Below are 20656 nucleotides of genomic sequence, written 5' to 3' on the forward strand. Positions count from 1 at the left end.
AGATGATGATCAGCTAAATTAAATGCCACCAACCCTCAGCAAGAAAGAGGTTCCCTTTTGGGTTTTCCATCAGATTCCTTATATCAAGGATATCTTGATTTGGTGCTAGCTGGTTTTATCCTCTCTCATGCTTTGCTAGTAATCCTTTTTAACAAAAAGAAAAGGCTTTCAGAGGCAACAATATCTGGGTAAAATTAAAGCAATATTGTTGTGTTTCAACCAAACTTATTTAACATGTTTATTTTGACAAAAATGAAGACCCCTTTAAAAGCAGGTTTGAGGGTCTGTTTGTGTGTGTGTGTGTGTGTGTTTTTAAGATTTTATTTATTCTTTAGAGAGGGGATGGGAGGGAGAAAGAGAAGGAAACATCAATGTGTGGTGGTCTCTTGACTGCCCCCTACTGGGGACCTGGCCCACAACCGAGGCATATTCCCTAATTGGGAATTGAACTGGTGACCCTTTGGTTTATAGGCCAGCACTCAATCCACTGAGCTACACCAGCCAAGGTTCCTTTAAATTTATTTGTTGAAACTAGGTAAATTTCTCCCATTGGATTTACCACATCCTAGATTTTGGTGATGGTATCCTTATGGTGTCATTTCTTTTTCCCTGGCTTTTCCTGGGACCAGTTTCAAGGTGTGAACCTTGTTCGAATCCTAGTTTGAAAAGCAAAATGTAAAACATTTACTATAATTGGGGTTTACTTAAATATTGGGTATTTGCTATTAAGTAATCACTGCTACTATTTTTTTAAGATTTTATTTATTTTTAGAGACAAGGGAAGGGAGGGAGAAAGAGGGAAAGAAACACTGATCCATTGCCTCTTTCATGTTCCCTACTGGGGACCTGGCCTGCAACCCAGGCATGTGCCCAGATTGGGAATCAAACGAGACTATGGTTCACAGGCCAGCACTCAATCCACTGAGCCACTCCGGCCAACTGCTACTAGTTTTAAGTGTTAATGATTTTGTAGTTACTTAACATTAATTTTCTCCCCATTTTATCTTTTTTCCCAATAGGTGTTGGTAACACGTATTTTAAACAGCTTTACTGAGACATAATTCATAATTCACCTATTTAATCTGTACAATTCAATGGTTTTTAATATATTCAGGGTTATACAACCATCAAGGCAATTTCAGAACATTTTCATCACCTCAGAAACAAAATACCCATTTAGCAGTCAGTCACATTTCCCCTTAAACTCCCCCAGCCCTGGGCTACCACTATTATGCTTTCTTTATACATTTTCCTATTCTGGACAAAAATAACTCTCTTTTAGAAATACATTCATAGGTGGGTATAGGCAATATCAGTTGATTCAATATTTGTTGAATCAACAAATTGATTCAAGGAGTTGACTCAAGGAGGATTACTGTGTTTCTTTCCATCTTTCTGCTCTGCCACTCTCAGCATGTTGACTTTGCCTCTTGGGCTGGATTCCTCGTGGTGCTGGCAGGGTGGTTCTGTTCCACACATTACATACAGACAACAATTTTCAGAGGGAATAAAAGGGGACACACTAGTGTCCTATGTCCATTTTTGAGAGGGAGGAACACTTCCCCAGAAGCCCCCAGCACACTTATTATTTCTCCTTGGCCAGAAAGCCTTTTCCTAATTCAAACGAAACACAAGAGGCATGAGACCATCAAGACTCTCCCTTTGGAAGTTAGATTCCAGACTTTCTGAAAGAATATACAAATTGCAGGGTCATGTTAGCAAGTAACAAACATTCCAGTAAGATGGTTCTTGGGTAAAGCAACTAGCAAGGTCTGTCCCAGATGAGTCGCGGGAACACCCCAGACACAAGAACACAATCTAGGAGTTCACCATGAGTGATGTCTGAGAAGAGCAGGAGCGGTTCCCACTAAAAGGATGGGTGGTGGGTCTGACTGCACCCTACATACAATGCAGTGACTGAATATACATACAAAGGCCACACCTCCCTGGCCCACAATCTCTGCAGCAATAGGCCCAAGTTAGTCAAGACTTGGTCACTAACTGCTGGCCTCCCTGGTTTTTGCCCCTGTACTACTTAGGAGCAATGGGGAGACAAATACGCTCCCCCCCTCCCCCCAATCGCGTAGTACTGTAACGGAACAAAACGGAGGTTCGGCTGTCTGGCACAAGGAAAGACAAACTCGTGAAGGTGTGATGCAAAAGAAAAGAGGTTTTAGCCGCATGACCTGGATGAATGTTGGACTCCTGTCTCAAAGATCATCTCCTTATCCTGCCCAAGCCCCCAGTGCTTATAGGGATAGGGAGGCGAGAGCTTTTTCTTTCTTTCTTTCCCTTTCTCTCTTTCTTTCTTTCCTTCCTTCCTTCCTTCCTTCCTTCCTTCCTTCCTCTCTTCCTCTCTCTCTCTCTCTCTCTCTTTCTTTCTTTCTTCTACCCTTATAATTTTGCTTTTGGCAGGCCAGGGGCCCTATCCACTCACCCTTCTAACTTTCAGCAGACTTGGGCTCTATCCATTAATCTTTTTAGCTTTCCCCGCTCTAGGGACGCTACCCACTCATATTTCTAGCTTCTGGCGCACTGAGGGATCCCTATCCATTCGTTTTTCTAGCTTGTGAGGCGCTCAGTCGAAGAACCTCCCCTTGCCACCATCCTAACCAATGGGAGATTCCCCAGCGCCCAACAGACTGTGGGTAAAAGGACCGCACAACTCTAGTTAGCCACCCTCCAACTTCCACCCTCGACAAAGTGCAAGCAGGGCGCCTGCTGCGGCCTTTCACGTTTGCCACTGTCCTTGTGCCCAACCCTTCGGCCTCCGCCAAACGCACAGGACGGTGGCGGCCTGCCTTGCTCACCCGCCAGGTAGTCTTCATTTACTCCCAGAGCAGGTCCGGGCGTCGGAAACGACCGTGAGGGGACGAGGCCGAGCGCCACTGACGCGCCAATCCCGCTCCCAGCGTGAGTCGCCCCTTTGGCAGACGCGTCGGCCTCTGTCGCCCGAAAAGGGGAATTGGGTACGCCCGTTGACTCAGACCTTGGAAGAGTGGCGCGTCCTCAAGGATAACAGCGAGAAACCGCCACCGGCGCATAGCCTTCTGGGACTTGTAGTTGGTGGCACTGAGCACGCGCACTTCCGCCGTCCACCGGAAGCCCCGCCATTACCTCCTCCTCTCAGGTGAGTGGAGCACGCGGGAATAGCGGGAGAGTTCCGCTGTGAGCGGGCGGGGTGGGTTACAGGACATGGTCGAAGTGACCTGGGCAGCGTCCAAGGAGGCAGCGGGCCTGGCTCGCGTACCTCCTCTTGCAGGATCAGGTAGGGGTCTGTAAGATTCAAGCCCCTCTGGCCGCAGGAACCCGTAGGAAACAGGTACAGGAAGGGGCCCCTCCAGCAGCAGAGCCCAGCTGAGGCCCCCCTGCTGCAAGACGGAGCTGGGGCTGCTCTGCTTGACCCTCCTACCACAAAGCAAGCCCAGGATGGAGAGCTGCTGTGGAAGATTTCAGGCCGGCGTTTGTGGCTCTGCGGCCTCCCACCCAGGCCTGAATCGCGCCTCTTGCTTTCCTCCCTGTTGAAGCACAGTGCTCACCCCCAGGGCGCTCTCTGTGCAGGAGGTGGTAACCAAGATCCTCCTAACAGCCGTCCAGGGAAGTATGCTTCGTGGATGAAAAAGGAGTTCTGTGGGAATAACTTCTTGGGGGAGATAAGGTCATAAGTTCCTAACTGGGTAGGTCTTGGCAGGTAGTCACGCCCCAGGCCTGTAATTTCCACAGGGAGAAGCTTGTCTTCGCGTTAAGCAAGCGCGGTCCATTGTTCCTGTGCATCTCGGTTAGCACACGTTTGAAGTGCCTCTTTCTTGTCAAATAGCTGGACCTTGCTTTCTCCCCACTCTAATCTTCCTTACATTCCCTTTTTAATTCCGAATGCTTAAAAGCTGCAAACTCATTTCTGGAAAGCATTTTCTCAGCTTGTTGAGATCATGCTTTCAGGTATATTCTCTGTTTGGCTCAACTAAATTACAAAAGTTCTCTATAGGGTTTGGACGCCCTTACTTACATCCACACCCTGTACCCCAGAGGTTACCCCAGTCCCAGAATACAGCCACGTTTTCTTCCACTGGTATGTGAATGTTGTGCTCACTTTGAAGAAAAACTTGTTTTCCAAGTCAACAAAATTAGAGGTAGCCTAGGCGAACAACATCAGCAACACCAACCTGGGATGTGGGGGGCCTACAGTGCTTGTGTGTGCTAATGCCCCAAGTTAGGGGCTAGATGGGAGGAGGGGCTGGAGATGTGAGCAGGACTGGAGATGAGGACTGCAGGGACAGGAAGCTGTCCTTGACATTAGGGCTTGGATTTCAATGGGACTCTGGAAGTGGAATCGTGTTGCTGTGGAAATAAGTCAGTGCAAGGGGGAGCGTCAGTAGAGTGGAAATTGTGAGAAGACTCTGTTTCCATTTATTTTTAAAAATTTTTGTTTATTGATATTAGAGACAGAAACTTCACTTTGTTGTTCCTCTTATTTATGCATCCATTGGTTGATTCTTATGTGTTGTGATCTGGGTTCAAACCGACAACTTTGGTATGTGGGATGACACTCTAACCAACTGAGCTATCCAGCCAGGGCTCCATTTCTAGAAAGGAGCCAGGAAGGAGGTCACAACAAGAGAAAAGGAATTCCTAGTCACTCTCAGTTCTCTTGAGGATTCCATGGGCGGGGGGTTGAGGAGGGAAGCAGTGTCAGAAACCTGGGAGGAAGGTTTAGGCTTGTCATGAAGCTTGGGGCAGCACTTGAAACCCCATGCTAAAGTCAGGGAGAAGAAGAAACAAAACAAAGAGAAAGAGCCGCCTCCCCAGCCCTGCATAGTTCCCAGCCAGACCAGCTCTCTCCTGCGTCCAGTATGAGATATGGAAGAGGAATTTCATGTCCAAGTGTAATGGACATGATTAAATGTGCTTGTACTGTGTGTCAATGTGGCATTAAGCTCTATAAATGCAACTCATTTAATTCTCACAGAGGCATGATGAGGTAAGAACTGCTGTTCCAGAAGTCTACAGAGGAGGAAACAGGGCCAGAGAGGTTAAGGCCTGTTGGGGGCTCTACGGAGGCAAGTTATAGAGCTAGGACTTTGCAAGTGGGCAGTTTGGCCGCAGAGTGGGTGTTTCCAGACAATGAAGAGGATCAAAGGGTGGAAATAGACATAGGCAGTAGGAGATTGCCTTGGGATGGGCTAGAGTGTCAGAACAAGAGAGCATCATCTAGAATCCTGGGAAGCCTTCTTAGTGTGGGAAGCCTGAGGGTGTCAGACACTCTGTCAAGGGCTCAGCTGTGAAGAGCAAGAACTTGGTGGCAAGAGTGGGGCACTGGGATGCAGGAGTTGCCTTAACCAGAAGGAAAACCTTTGGGAAGTCGCAGGGAGCCACTTGGGAGTGTGTGGGCTTAGGGGAGTATGTGTGCCAGGAAGGTGGAAAAGTCCATGGTCATCACTGGAGTGAATAAGAGGTGTGTCTGCACTGAAGGGGTCATAGTGGGAGGGGCTGGAAGAGGAAATGAAAGCCAGGACTTGCAGCTGAAGGGGAAGAAGATGAAGTAGATGTTGGTATTCTTCTAGTCTCATACCACCCAGGATGCAGACCCTAGCAGGGGAAGGCAGAGAGGGCATCCGATGGCTTAGAGCAGATTGTACAGAGCACCCAAGTAAGGGGCTGAGAGGTGGGTCCCACATGGAGAATGACAGGAAAGAGGGCAAGGGCAGTGGGCTGGGCCAGGGGGAAGCTGTGAGCCAGGGTGACAGTGTGGTGTGCTTAGGACCTGGAACTGCAGAGCTCCTGGCTTCTACTTAATCATGAAGCCTTGGTGAATTTTCACTCAAGGTATTTTTTAAAATTTATTTTTTAATTATAGTTGACATACAATATTAGATTTGGGTACACAGCATAGTGATTAGGCATTTTTATACCTGTGATCCCCTCAATAAGTCTAGTGCCCATCTGACCCTATACACAGTTATTACTGTATTCCCTGTTCTGTACTTCGTGTCCATGTGATGATTTTTATAACGGGCAGTTTGTGCTTTTTAATTATTTTATTTATTGATTTTAGAGAGAAGAAAAGGGAGAGAAACATCAATTTGTTGTTGCACTCATTGGTGCATTCACTGGTTGACTCCAGTATGTGTCTTGACTGGGACTAGAACTCACAAGTTTGCATGTGGTGATGATGCTCTAATCAACTGAGCTACCTGGTCAGGGCAGTTTGTGCTCCTTAATTCCCTTGACCTTTTCACCTATACCTGCACCCATCTGGTAACCATCAGTTTATTCTCTGTGTCTATGAGTTGGTGTCTGTTTTGCTTTTTAGATTCCACACGTAAGTAAAATCATATGGTGTTTGTCTTTCTCTGACATATTTCACAGGTCCATTCATGCTGCAGCATATGTAAGGTTTCATTTTTTATAGCCAAGTAATATTCCATTTGTGTATGTGTACTACCACTTTTGTCCACTAGTCTATTGGTGGGCACTTGGGTTGTTCCCACGTGTTGGCTATTGTAAACAATCCTGCAGGGAACACAGGAGTACATAAATTCTTTCAAATTAGTGCTTTGGGTTTCTTTGGATATAAATCCAGAAGTGGGGTTATAAGGTAGCTCTGTTTTTAATTTTTTGAGGAAAATCCATGCAGTTTTCTAGAGTGGCTGCACTAATCTGCATTCCTTTTTTCCACATTTTCGCCAACACTTGTTGGTTGATTTCTTCATGATAGCCATTCTGACTGGTGTGAGGTGATAAACCTGCATCTTAATTTGCATCTTTCTGATGATTAAGTGCTGTTGAGCATCTTTTCGTATGTCTATTAGTCATCTATGTGTTCTCTCTGGAAAAATGTCTATTGAGGTTCTCTGCCCATTTTTTAATTGGATTTTTAAATGTTGAGATGTATGAATTCTTTATATATTTTGGATATTAACTGATTATCAGATATATCATTTACAAATATCTATTCCCATTCAGTAAGTTGCCTTTTTGTTTTGTCGATGCTTTCCTTTTTGGCCAAAAGCTTTAGAGTTTAATGTCATCCCATTTTTTTGTTTGTTTGTTTTGTTTTGTTTTGTTTGCATTTGTTTCCCTTACCTGAGGACACATATCTAAAAATTACTGGTTTGACTAGTGTCAGAAACTTTATTTTGTTATGGTTTTGGGTCTTACATTTAAGTCTTTAATCCATTTTAAGTTTATTTTTGTACATGAAGTTACAAACTAGTCTACTTTCATTTTTTTGCATTATCTGGCAGGCTTCCCAACACCCTTTATTGAAAATACTGCTTTTTTTTTCTTAAAGACTTTCTTTCTTTATTTTCAGAGAGAAGGGAAGGGAGGGAGAAAGCGGAAGAGAAACATCGATCGGTTCCCTTGTGTACATACCCCAACCTGGGACAAAACCCTCAACCTAGGCATGTGTCCTGACTGGGAATCAATCCGGCAACCCTTCAGTTTGCAGGCTGGAGCTTAGTCCACTGAGCCACACCAGCCAAGGATGAAGACACTGTTTTTACCCCATTTTATATTCTTGCCTCTTTGCTCATTAGTCACAGATGTACCTTATAAGTGAGATTTTATTCCTCAGCTCTCTGTTCTATTATTCTGCTCCAGGCAGTAGGGCAGCATTGAGGCACCTCCAGAATATCCTGAGGGAAAACACTCTTCTTATAGAGCGCCATTTGCTGTCCTCAGGATTTTCGTAACCTCCTTGTCACAATTCCCCACACATATTTTTGGAAACTGATTGGTGTTTCATTGTAATATATTGTGCTTTTTAAAATTTTTTTAATCTAGGCCCTGTATCACTGTTCTTTGGCAATTGTGCAGGGTTTTGTTTTTTTGGTTTTTTGCGAGCCCGTTGTTTCATTGGAATGTTTTTAAAGCATGCAGTTGTTTTGACACCCTGTCTTTACCTCCTCCTATTCATTCTCATGAAATGACAGGAAAAACTGGCCCCTCTGTTTGTATGCAGAGGGGAATCTGTGTCTGTTGGATCACAGTTCAGACACCCCAGCACATGTCTGGGCATTTCCCTTGAGCCCAGGGGCAGCCCAGGTTGATCGCCAGGCCCAGATCTGAGTAGGCTGAGCCCATTACACCACTGAAAATCTGTCTTGGCCACTTTGGCTGACCTCAGAGCCTTGGACAAGAGTGCCGTGTAGTCATAGTCCTACCTCCCTGTTCCTCACACCCCAGCGGAATGTCTCTCAACTGGTACATTCCCCTCCTTTGTTTGGGGTTGAAGTGGGCTCGAGAGTGTGGGAGTACTGTACTGAGCAGGGGCTGAATCCCTACTTGTTGCCCCACCCCCAGCACTGCCTCCTGAGGACATCTGCCCTCTGCACACCACCTTCCAGTCTGAGGAGGAAATGGAGGCGGGTTCTCAACCAGTTCCCTCCCAGGTAAGTTAGGTTACCTTGGCTCTTTTTGCCTCTCAGTGTTTTCAGCTATAAAATGGGTCCAGGAATAGCACTTGCCTCTTCAGGAGGACACACACAAGCTCAGCAATGCAGCCTCGTACCTTTGGGTGAGACCTATGGGCTTCCTGCAGATAAGGCACCTTCCCTGTGCAGATGAGCCACTTGCACCTGGTTCTCTGGGCCATATCTCCTCCCCTCATGTCCTGTGTGACTCCCGGAAGTGGGATACTGCTTTCACGGTCACATCAGGACAACTCATACCCGAGAAGCTCAGGGACTCATCCAGATGTCTACCTGCTAAGGTACGAAGCTGAGATGCCAAATTGGGCCTGGCACCCAGGGCCAGGGCGTAGGGCCCCTTGCCTGCCAGCCTGTGTTGAAAGCTGACTCTACCAGTGTTTTCTGTAAGGACCAGGTGGTGGAAACTGCCTTAGGCTCTGTGGGCCACACATGGTCTCTGTCCCATATTTTTTTGTACGGTATATTTGTCTGCTGCTGTAACAAAATGCCACAGGCTGTGTAGCTCAAACAACATTTATTTTCTCATAGTTCTGGAGACTAAAAGTCTGAGATCAAGGTGCCAGCAGGGTTAGTTTCTGGTGAGGACTGTCTTCGTGGCTTGAAGATTGTGCCTTCTCTATGTCTTCACATGGCAGAGAAAGAAGCCTCTGGTGTCTCCTTGTATTGTAAGGACACCGATCCCATCGCATTAGGGCCCTACCCTTATGATCCCCGTTAACATTATTTGCTTTTGTAAAGGCCCTGCCTCCAAATATAGTCGCATGGCGGGTAGGGCATTAACATATGGATTTAGGGAAAAACCAATTGCACTAGCTCATGACATTAGTCTTCTAAAAACACACTACAACCTTCATTTGTCCCCCAGGCTGTATTTGCTCATCCCTGATTTAGAACATCCTCTTTGCCCTCAAATCTGTGATTTTGCAGAGAAGTGGGAGATGGGGTTCTCCCTGTGGGGTTCCTGTTGTTTCCTAGGACAGAAAATCAGGATTGCTGGTGTGACCAGCCATAGACTCGGAAGTGAAAATGCTGTGGATTGGGTCAGTGTCTGAACAGATCACTGCTCAAAGGTGGGAACCTGTGGGTGCTCTGGACATCATGTCCAGTCTATGCTATCTCCTTCCTTTTGCTGATCTGTGCCCCCTCAACCTCCACATTGGGGAGACATAGCCCCATGGTAATGTGGGTGATGTTTCAGCCACCTGTCAGCTTCAAGGATGTGGTTGTGAGCTTCACGCGTGAGGAGTGGGGACAGCTAGACACAGTTCAGAGGACACTGTACCGCGACGTGACTCTAGAGACATGTGGCCACCTAGTCTCCCTGGGTAAGGTGGGCTCTGCCATTGCATGGGCTTTCTGCCTCTGGGACTCCAAGCTGTGGCTCTTCCCCTGGGTGTGCGTGTGCTGGGGTGGAGCAGTCTGGAAGTGGGTCCCTTCAAGATGCAGATCCCGGGTGTTGCCGCTTAGCCTCTACTGCAGGTGTGTGACTTATTCCCCAAAATGTCTCTAGGTCCCTCCTAGTCCATCCATGTTTGACCCCTGGGTACAAGGGCTGGGCTGGAGGATGCAGTTGTCTTCATCTCCAAGCAGAGCACCAAGTCTTGTGTTTTTCCCCATTGACCAGGGCTTCTGCTCCCCAATCTGGATGTGATCTCCCACCTGGAGAATGGTGAAGACCCATGGAGGGCAGAGCAGGAACCCCCTACCCAAGGTGAGAGCCTTTGGTTGGGCAGAGAGCTCCCTAGGTTGGAGGTGGAGGGAGGCCATGCATGGGGAGCTTGCTGGGGTGTTCTCTGTAGCTGCCTCATGTCCATCAAGTTAGCCGCCTCCTCATCCACAGACCCAGCTCAGGGAATGCACATACTACCATCTCAGTCATGAGTTTACTTCTTTTCCCTACTCCCCTTTGATCTTTACCCTTCACCACCTTGTCTTATTCCCAGGTCCTTTGGACCCCTCTTCCCTGAGCTCCTTGTCATAAGTTCACTGTGGAAGCAGCTCCTCAGGCTTCCCTTTTAGGCCTGCTCTTTCCCTCCAGTGTGTTTGAAGTTCCCATGACTTCCAGATGATCCCATGGTGTGGTGAGATCTTAGGTATCCTAGGAAATATCAGCTACCTGTTTCTTTCCGAAGAATTCCTATTCTTCTGGACCTGCTTCCCAGGTCTTCCCATCCCACAGACCCACTTCCTTATATATCTCATTGTGTTGGCCTAATTGGAATTCTTTTTTGAAACAGCTATTTCAAGATACAATTTACCCATTTAAAGTGCCCAAAGGTTTTTAGTGTATTCACATCACCAGAATTAATTTAGAACTTGTTCATCACCCCAGTAAATTGGGCTACTTCTCATGGTCATTTTGTTTTAAATAATAGATTTCTTTAAAACTTATTTTTCAGTTACAGTTGGCATTTAATACTGTGTTAGTTTCAGGTGTAAAACATAGTGATTAGACATTTATTTATATAACTTGGAAAGTGATCACCCCAATAAGTCTAGTATACTTTTCGAAGTAGACATTTTTATTACATTATTATTGAGTATACTCCCTATGTTGTACTTTCTTTACATCCCATGAATATTTGTGTAATTGATAATTTGTACTTCTTATTCCCTTTCACCTTTTTCATCATAAACTATTTAGAAAACAGTTTTATGTTCACACAAAGTTGAACAGAACATACAGAATTTGCACTTACCTCTTAGCCCACACATTCACAATTTCCCCTATTAATATTTTGCATTCTGTAGTACATTAGTTACAATTGATGAGCCTTTATTGATTGTTATGTTATTAATAGTGATCAGTAGTTTACAGTAGGTTCACTGTTGGTATTTTACATTCTGTGGGTCACACAAATGTAGGGTTACTTGTATCCACCATTTATAGTATAACACAGAGTAGTTGTAACTACCCTAAAAACCCTCTTTACTCTGCCTGTTCATCCTTCTGGCTAGCCTAACTCCTGCCAACCACTGATTATTTTACTGTCTCTTTAGTTTGCCTTTTCTGGAATGTTCTGTAGTTGAAATAATGCATTCTGTGGCCTTTTCTGATGGACTACTTGTACTTAGTATCATGTGTGCCCTTCTCGTCACCTGGAGGCATTGAATTTATTTCTTCTCTTTCTGCTCCAACTTATCCTGTAACTCTCATTTGCAGCCTCTGTTATTTATTCTCTGGAGTCTCATCTGTAATTGTCCTTGGTCCTCAAATGTCATTCAGAATCCAGTTTAGTGTCCACGCCTTCCTTCTGTCTATCATAGATGTTACTGTTTGCCTGACCTGCAGTTTATTTGTCTTCCTCTTTTCATGATCTTAACAGAGAAGTTGTTGTGGAACATTTAACCTCCTTTGCTCAGTTCCCAACAGCCAGGCACAATTTTGACACATCTTACCCACCCAGAGATTTCTCTTGTCCTTGTCCTCAAACACCCTATCACTCACTCCCCTTTATTGGGTCATTGTTTCATTTGAAAAAGTTCTCATTCTCATCACTGGGGATTCCAAAGCAAAACCCCAAAGGAACACATCAGAGTCTCAGGAAGGAGAACAGTGTTGGCTATAGGGATTGCTGGGTATAGATAAGGACCTTACCCAAGAGGGAAAGAGGATCTTTGACATGAGGAAAATGTCCCCATGGAAGTCAAGGGATGGCCAGGAGCGTATTTAATACTTTGTTAAGTGGAGGGTCCTTATCTCTTTGGCAGGCATGGAGAACAAAGGATGGGTACTTGAACAGAGGCCTTGATGGTACTAGATGCTGGTGACTGCATGACTGGGAGGGACAGAGTGACCAACAAAGGGGGAATTTTGGAGGACCCCAGTAAGTGTCCTAAGCTGGGAGCTTAATGGACACACTGGGAGCCCAATATCTGCAATAGAAGGAGGAATCAGTAACAGTGGTGATGTCAGCAGTACCATGTGCTATCAGTGTGTCATGTGCCAGACCAGACACTGTGAAGCTCACATATTGACTCATTTATGCCTCAAAGTAAACCCGGCAACCTAAGCATTCTTATTCCTGGCATACCACCAAGGAAGATGATCCTCAAAAGTCACCAGTTGGGGAAGTCTGTGGTTTGGACTGGCCAACCACACTGCTTTACAGACGACAATGCTTTTCTAGCAAATCTGTAGCATCAATTCTGGAATGGTTAAAGCAATGTTTTTCTCTCTGTGCAGCTAGAAGGAGTGATAGAAATGGCTGCTTAATGACTATTAAGTCATTCTGGTGTTTGGATCCTGTTTTAAGATTCAAAATCAGCCCTGACTGGTGTAGCTCAGGGGATTGCACGTGCGCCTGCAAACCCAAGGGTCATTGGTTCAATTCCCAGTTCAGGACACATGCCTAGGTTGCGGGCTAGGTCCCCAGTGGGAGGTGCGTGAGAGGCAACCACACATTGATGTTTCTCTCCCTCTCTTTCTCCTTCTCTTCCCCCCCCTAAAAATAAATAAAATCTTTTTTTTAAAGTTGAAAATCAGAAAATAGGCTAAGATTTTGAGTCAGTAATCTAGATTGAGGCACAAGTTAAGGTGCTGTATTAGTTTCCTGAGGGTTCTGTAACAAATTGCCATTGGGTTTAAAACAACACAAGTTTATCCCTGGCTAGTATGGCTCAGTGAGTTTAGTGCCAAGAACCGAAAAGTCATGAGTTTGATTCCCAGACAAGGTACATGCCTGGGTTGCAGGCCAGGTCCCCAGTTGGGGTGCATGTGAGAGTCAACCAATCACTGTTTCTCTCACTCATTGGTGTTTCTCCCTCTCTTTCTCCTTCCCTTTCCCTCTCTCTAAACAATAAATCTTTGAAAAATAGAAAAAAATTAAACACAAATTTATTCTCCCACTGTTCTTGGAGGCCAGAAAGCTGAAACAATATCAACAGGGCCATGTTCTCTCAGGAGGCCACTGGAGGAAATCTGCTCCCTGTCTGTTCCAGGTTCTGGTGGCTGTGACATTCCTTGGATTTTGCCCACATCACTTCAGTCTCTTAAGTCCAACATCTTTATATTTCCACTCTGTGTTTATGTTAACTTATCTCTGTGTATTCATTTACTCTCCCTCTAATTCCATCTTAGAAGGTCACTTGTGACATTTACAGCCAGATAATTTCCCCATCTCAAGACTCAGCAGTTCTGCCTTCTGGGTACCAGCTCCCTGCTGCTCTGCACACTGTGGGCTGGTGTCAGGCCCAGAATACCGAAGCAGCTCTGCTGGTCCAAGTGTTGTGGCAGTGCACTCGTGGTGAGAATTGGGAAGAGGAATAGACAGCAAAGGATAGGCTCAGAAAAACGACAAGGAAAAAAATATCATGGCGGATATGCACCACAAAAATGAAGAAATGGAGTAGTGCATGCAGAATGGAGAGGAAGACTGCCCTTTGGAAAGGAGCAAAGGCCACTAGCCCATAGGGAATAACAGACAGCGACAGGCTCGCCAACTGGCCTCTAACTTCCAGTGGGCCATACCCAATCGGCAGGTCAGTGATGGGATGGGTGGAGATAGAGATGATATGGAAATGTTCACGGAGGAGATGAGAGAAATCTGGAGAAAACTTAGGGAGCTGCAGTTGTGGAATTGTCTGCGTATCCTTATAGGGGAGTTCTCTAATCTCTAATCTTGACCATCATGATGAATTTTGCCTTATGCCTTGATTCCTATCATTTTCCATGAGATTAATACTGTGATTCCCACTGCTTGCTTTTTCCTTGCATTTCCTGACATGCCTTTACTGATCCATTTGCTGTGAACCATGTGTAATTTCCATGTGTCAAGTGAGTTCTGTGTCACCAACTTCTCATTGGAGATTGCCTTGGCGTGCTGTCTTAAGTTTCTGTCAACAGTAGTTTCACCCATTTGCATGGGAAAATGTAAAGTTAATAAAGCAATGAAAAAGCAACCTAAAAAAAAAAAAGACTCAGCCGTTCTGCAAAGATCTGTTTTCAAATACAATACCATATTCACAGGTCCCAGTAACTGGAATTAGGTATCTTTTGTGTTTATTAAGGTCCATATACTTTCAGACACAGTTCTTTCTGTTGATTTCTCCTTTAATCTTGATGTTCTTGTGCTTGTTCTTATTCCTTTGCTCCCTCTTTGGGGACCAGTTATGGATTATCTCATTACCTTCGCTTGTTTTTTGTGCATTATCACTGATTCCCTATTTATTGATCCATCCCACTCTTTTATATCCTGTGTGAAATTACAGTCCATGGATTCGAAACAAACCCAGAAACACCTCTCATACTTGGTCTTTTTCTTGTTCCCCTCCCCTCTTCTAAGGCTTCTGCAGTAATTCAGGCATTTTGGATTTCTTTCAGACTGGAAGACTACACTTGAAAAGAAAGAGTTACCTTCTGAAGAGGATACTGCTGTGGAAGAGCTATCCTTCCATGTAAATATGAAATGCTGTGTAGAGAGCCCCTGGTCTGTGCAGGGCTGGAGTGACCAGCCCAGGGAGCAGCAGGAGGAATCTTTGAGTCAAATTGTACTTACGTTGGAGGAGTTTGTGCAAGAGGAATATTGTGAACATGACCTTGAGGGAAGTTGTCGAAGTGAAAGCCTTCTACCTCCAGCATTACCTGCAAAAACACCTGTCCACAAGCTTGACTCACAGTTTCGACGGTTGCAACAGAGTTCAGTTTTTGTCAATCATTGGAAAGGCTGGACCAATCAGAAGCCCTGTGAAAATCTTGAAAGTGCCAGAGCCTTTTCTCAAAACAATCATTTGCATAAACTTGCAAATGTTGAAAAGGAAGAAAAAAAACCTCATGAATATACTGTCAGAAGTGACTCTTTGAACTATGGTACCTCTCTTCATTTCCATAACAGAATATTTTCATCAGAGAACAGTAATGATTGTAAGGTCTATGGAAATGTTATTAACCATAGCATGTCTCTGAATGAAAACCAACCAGTACAGTTTGGAGAAAGTCAATATGAGTGTGACGAATGCTTTGTGCAACCTGAAGTAATGGTTGGATATCCTGGATGTGAGGAGGAATGCAGTGCCTTCCACATGGCCTCATCTTTTAGTGACTGTGACATCAATCAGATGAGAAAGAAGCCACATGCATGTAATCAATGTGGAAAATCTGCCAGCTGTTACTCTAAGCTTGTACACCAGAGAGCACACACTGGAAAGAAGCCATGTAAATGCAATCATTGTGGTAAAGCCATCTCTGGGAGTTTTCACCTTTCACATCAGAGAATTAACTTGGGCGAGAATCCCTATGAGTGTAGTAACTGGGGGAAGTCTTTTAGGCAGCAATCACAGCTTGCTGTGCATGAGAAAATCCACACTGGAGATAAACCTTATGAATGTAGTCATTGTGGAAAAGCTTTCAGGTGGAGATATCTCCTCACTGTGCATCAGAGAACACACACTGGAGAGAAGCCCTATCAGTGTAATGTGTGTGTTAAAGCCTTCAGTGGTCGGTCTGCTCTTAGGAAACATGAAAGAATACACACGGGTGGAAAACACTTTGAATGTAATGACTGTGAAAAGTTCTTTAACCGGCAGAGTCACCTTACTAGGCATCAGAGAAGTCATACTGCAGGGAAACCTTATTTGTGTGCTCATTGTGGAAACTCTTTCAGCCGTAGCTCTGACTTTGTTGCACATAGACGGATTCACACTGGAGAGGAACCCTATGAATGTAACCACTGTGGGAAGTCTTTTTGGCAGCAATCACAGCTTCTTGTACATCAGCAGACTCATACTGGAGAGAAGAAATTTTATGAATGTAGTCATTGTGGAAAAGGTTTCAAGTGGAGATCTCACCTCATTCTACATCAGAGAACCCACACTGGAGAAAAGCCCTATGAATGCATTGAATGTGGGAAAGCCTTCAGTGATGGGTCATCTCTTAGAAAACATGAGAGAACACACACTGGTGAGAAACCCTATCACTGCAACCACTGTGGGAAATCTTTTCGGCAGCAATCACAGCTTGTTGTACACCAGCGAACCCATACTGGAGAGAAACCTTATGAATGTAATCATTGTGGAAAAGCTTTCAGCCAGAGATCTATCCTCACTGTTCATCAGAGAACACACACTGGAGAGAAGCCCTATAAGTGTAAAATTTGTGTTAAAGCCTTCAGCCAGAGATACCTCCTCATTGTGCATCAAAGAACACACACTGGAGAGAAGCCTTATCAGTGTAACATGTGCATTAAAGCCTTTAGTGGTCGGTTAGCTCTTAGAAAGCATGAGAGAACGCACACAGGTGAGAAACCCTGTTAATGAATGTAATCATTGTGAAAAGGCCTTTACTGGGCAGAGTCAGTGTACTGGGCATCAGAAAGTTCACACTGGAGAGAAAGCATATTTTTGTGCTCATTGTGGAAAGTCCTTCAGCAATAACTCCTATTTTTGTCACACGTAAAACTTTTCACACTGGAAAGAAACCCTATGAATGTTACTACTGTGGGGAAACTACACACAGCTTGTGTATAAACCTTATGAACACAGTCATTGTTGAAAGGTTTTAAATGAAGAGCTCTCAGTATGCATCACAGAACATACACTGGTGAGAAACCCTACAAATGTAATCATTGTGAAAAGGCCTTTCCTGGTGTTAGACTTGCCTTACTGGCCATCAGAGAATTTATAGTAGAGAGAAATCCTATAAATGTAACAAGTGTTGGAAGGCTTTCAGTTAAAGTAAATCCCTAATTCAATATGAGAAAACTCATGGGAGAGAAACCGTATGAATAATTAAGATGGAAAAGCTCACTGTTAGAATTTGTCTAGACATCAGATGACCACGTACATCAGAATTGCTTGGAGTGTATATTGAAACTGCAGATTACCAAGCTTACCCTAATTTACTAAATCGAAACTCTACCAGTAAAACCCAGGAGTTCAACATTTCCTAAAGCAGCATGTTATTTGTACGTGCACTAAAATGTGTTTACTTCTGTGTTTATGTGAGAAGGTAAACTTTCAGTCAAAGCTCATAGCAGAGAATAGAAAACTGAGAATAGAACTGTGTTTATTATCATTTTATTGCAAACAGGCACATTAATGTCATCAGATTTTATCAGTATGACATTCCTAAAAAATGGGGGACTGGAAGATAACTGTAACCAAAAGAGGCTGAAGTGTACATCCACAATGCTAAAAATGTGAGAGGTCATTACTGTAGATTTGAGCATGGGGCAGCATCACCTGGGGGCTCATATTGGGAAAGGCTAAGGCCAGGACTGAAGAGAGGGCAGCAGCACTGGAGGTCACAGCCCCTTGGCAGAGTTGCAGGCTCATAGCTGTGTGGCAGGAGAGCAGGATTAATTGAAGGTCTGCTCATGAAATTCCAGGTTTCCTCCCTCTTTTGTAGTATTCTTGTCTTACACAAAGTATCTGACTGTGTGTGAGCAAAATAAAATAGAGAATGAATTAGTTATGAAGAAATAGTTGGTCTGGGGACTAGGAAATGGGTGTATTATGCTCCAGAACAAGGGCTGTCCTTAATATTTCAAGGACCTTCCTACTAAAACCTGGTTCCTGCCCTATTCCTGTGAAAGAGCCCCACCATCTATGGAGACTCCCTTCTGATTTCTGATAGTATCTTCAATGTGGATGGAAGGCAGGGAGCGAGAGGCTTGAAAGCCTTCAACATCAAAGAAAATATCTGAGGTTAAAAAAAAATAGCTCAAGGAAGACATTCAGAGGAACTAAACATTTAAAATGGAGATTGAGTTAGAAATAATTGCAAATGAAAAATAAATGCAAGGTAATATTTTTAAGTTATTAAAACAAAAATAGGCTGGAATTAAAAGATTTGCTTTAAAAAAAATGAAATTTTTGCAGAGCTGAAAGAAAGTCTTAAGGTCCTGCCAATTACTATCCAGGATTAGTAAGATCTGTGCAGCATGACCAATTGAGAACAACACAGTTAAAAAGACACTGCAGAGACTTCTGGAGAGAATAATTTTGAAACAAATGGAATAGGTTTGGTTTTGTTTTTTAAAAAAGGAATGTTCTAACTAGAGGTAAAAAAAACATAACCAGGGACTTAAGGATAAACAAATTTTCCTTTTTATTGTTAATTTTTTAAAGGTTATTTATTTTTAGAGAGGAGGGAGGGAGAGAAACATCAGTGTGTGGTTGCCTCTTACAAGCCCCCAACTGGGGACCTGGCCAGCAACCCAGGCATGTGCCCTGACTGGGAATTGAACAGGCGACCCTTTGCTTTGCACACCTGCACTCAGTCCACTGAGCCATGCCAACCAGGGCTTATTTTTTTATTATTTTTTTTTTTCTTTTTAGAGAGAGGGAGGGAGGAAAAGAGGGAGAGAAACATCAATATGTGGTTGCCTCTCACCTGCCCCCTCCTGAGGACCTGGCCTGCAGAAGCCTTGTCACCAGAAAGTCACTAGGACCCCACCAGATACTGAATGTATTTTCCCAAGGTCCCTCTGGCAGTTACCTGGTACCTTTCATAAAACCACTTAGGTAACATAATGTTCATGATTTATATGGGATCCTGAGGTTGAGGTGAGCAGTCTGAGCAGAGCAGGTGGGGATTTTGCTTCCTGGTGTGACAGTTGGGCCTACTGCTGAGACCTACAAAGTTGTAGAGCATTCAGAAGATGCTGGAGCCTGGGAGGAAGGACCTACCCAATAGATTGAGCTGTTGGACATTCTTGTGGTCCAGATATCTGAGAGCAAGTTTAAGTCCTGAAAGTAGCTTTCTTTAATGAAGGAGCTCCTGGAAGCTCAGGTATAGATGTTGTATGTGAAGTCTCAGGATACTAATGTTCCTTCTCTTCAAAATGGGGAGTCAGCAGCAGTTGTGTGGTCTTGTTCTCTGGAGACAACGCCCAGTGGGAATCACAGGTGGGAAAATTTGTGTGCAGGAAATGGGAGGACAGTATGAAAATGCAGTGTGTCCTGAGAGGTACCCTGTGCTTTAGCAAATCAGAAACCTGATGCTCTAAAGACCAAATAACTGGGCTCATTTGAAGTAAAAACCCGAGACCTTTCCTCCTGATTCTCATAATCAGAGTCTAGTGATAACTGATGGGAATGTGTGTAAGTCCCGCCTGCAAGGAAGTGTTGGAATTGCAGTTTTTGGGTCCATGTTTAGAGAGTTCACTTCCTCAGGCTGAGGTAGAACCTAGACATTTGTGTAGTCTGAGGACAGTTGTTTTGTTTTTGTTTGTTGTTGTTTTGGAGAGAGAAATATCAATTTATTGTTCCACTTACTTACACATTGCTTGATTCTTATATGTGTTCTGACTGGAGATTGGACCCACAACCTTGGCATGTCAGGACAATGCTCGAAACAACTGAGCTACCTGGCCAGATCTGAGGACACTTTCCATAGCTATATTTTTAAACATTTTGCAAAAAGGGATCTCTAAATTGTATTTTCATACATGTTTCTTTTGTTGGTTTCACTTAAATTTGTGATCAGGTAAAAATGAGGCCCAAAAGAGAAACCACACTCACTTCATGTAAATGCTGAACTGGTTTTGTTTTTGTTTTTTTTTTATTTGATTTGATTTGTGTTTTTAAGTTCATTTTTCTACCTCCTTCCCTGTAATCACCACACTGTCGTTTGTGTCCATGAGTTACTTTTCTTTAGGGGGGCAGGCTACTTTCAACAAATCCATCCTCCCTCCCCACTTGAAAATACAGATACCAAAATAATCCTAAACATACTTTTGATACAACTAGCAGTGGAATGATTGGGAACCTAGAAGACGATCCCCAGTCCAGAGGTTTTCCACAAGATTTCATGGGATTCCACATATAGTTGTATGCCTGGCTTAGATTTATTGAAGTAATATACCAAGGATAAACAGTTTATGCATAAAGGAAAAGACATGAAGTCTACGGGAATCCATGTGCAGGTTAGAATTGCTCTCCCTCCTTTGAGGTAGGTAGTCACACAAAGTGGGGACCAGGCAAGAAGGCACCATCTGCCTAGCATGGACCAAAGGCAGAAGTAGAGTGGGCTCAGTGTAAATTGGGTTGTCTGGGGGTTTGCTTTGTTTTTTGTTTTTATTTTTCATAGTCTAGGCACCGTGAAAAGGCACTACTCTGAAAGCCAATTTTGCAAAGAGGACCTAAAATGTGCAATCTCGGGCCTGCTGTGTTTATCTTTTTTGCATAAGCTTTCTTATCTCCTCAAATTTTTTTAAAATTTATTTTTAGAGAGAGAAGGAGAGGAAGAGAAACATCAATGTGTGGTTGCTGGGGGTCATGGCCTG

The 20656-nt window shown here is 44.1% G+C and overlaps 1 protein-coding gene and 1 pseudogene across 1 annotated transcript; both read left to right on the plus strand.

Moving 5' to 3' along the window:
- The first annotated feature begins 3139 nt into the window (after positions 1–3139).
- LOC114510823 (zinc finger protein 544-like) lies at positions 3140–18076 on the plus strand. Its single transcript, XM_036013391.1, is given in 6 exon segments — positions 3140–3274; positions 8305–8393; positions 9631–9757; positions 10057–10143; positions 14755–16676; positions 16678–18076. Coding segments are annotated over 6 exon segments (2451 nt in total). The 5' UTR covers positions 3140–3195; the 3' UTR covers positions 16825–18076.
- On the plus strand, positions 13231–14348 carry LOC118497799 (annotated as a pseudogene).
- Positions 18077–20656: the final 2580 nt, after the last annotated feature.

The sequence above is a fragment of the Phyllostomus discolor genome, chromosome 12 (assembly GCF_004126475.2).
Source record: "Phyllostomus discolor isolate MPI-MPIP mPhyDis1 chromosome 12, mPhyDis1.pri.v3, whole genome shotgun sequence".
Classification (NCBI taxonomy): domain Eukaryota; kingdom Metazoa; phylum Chordata; class Mammalia; order Chiroptera; family Phyllostomidae; genus Phyllostomus; species Phyllostomus discolor.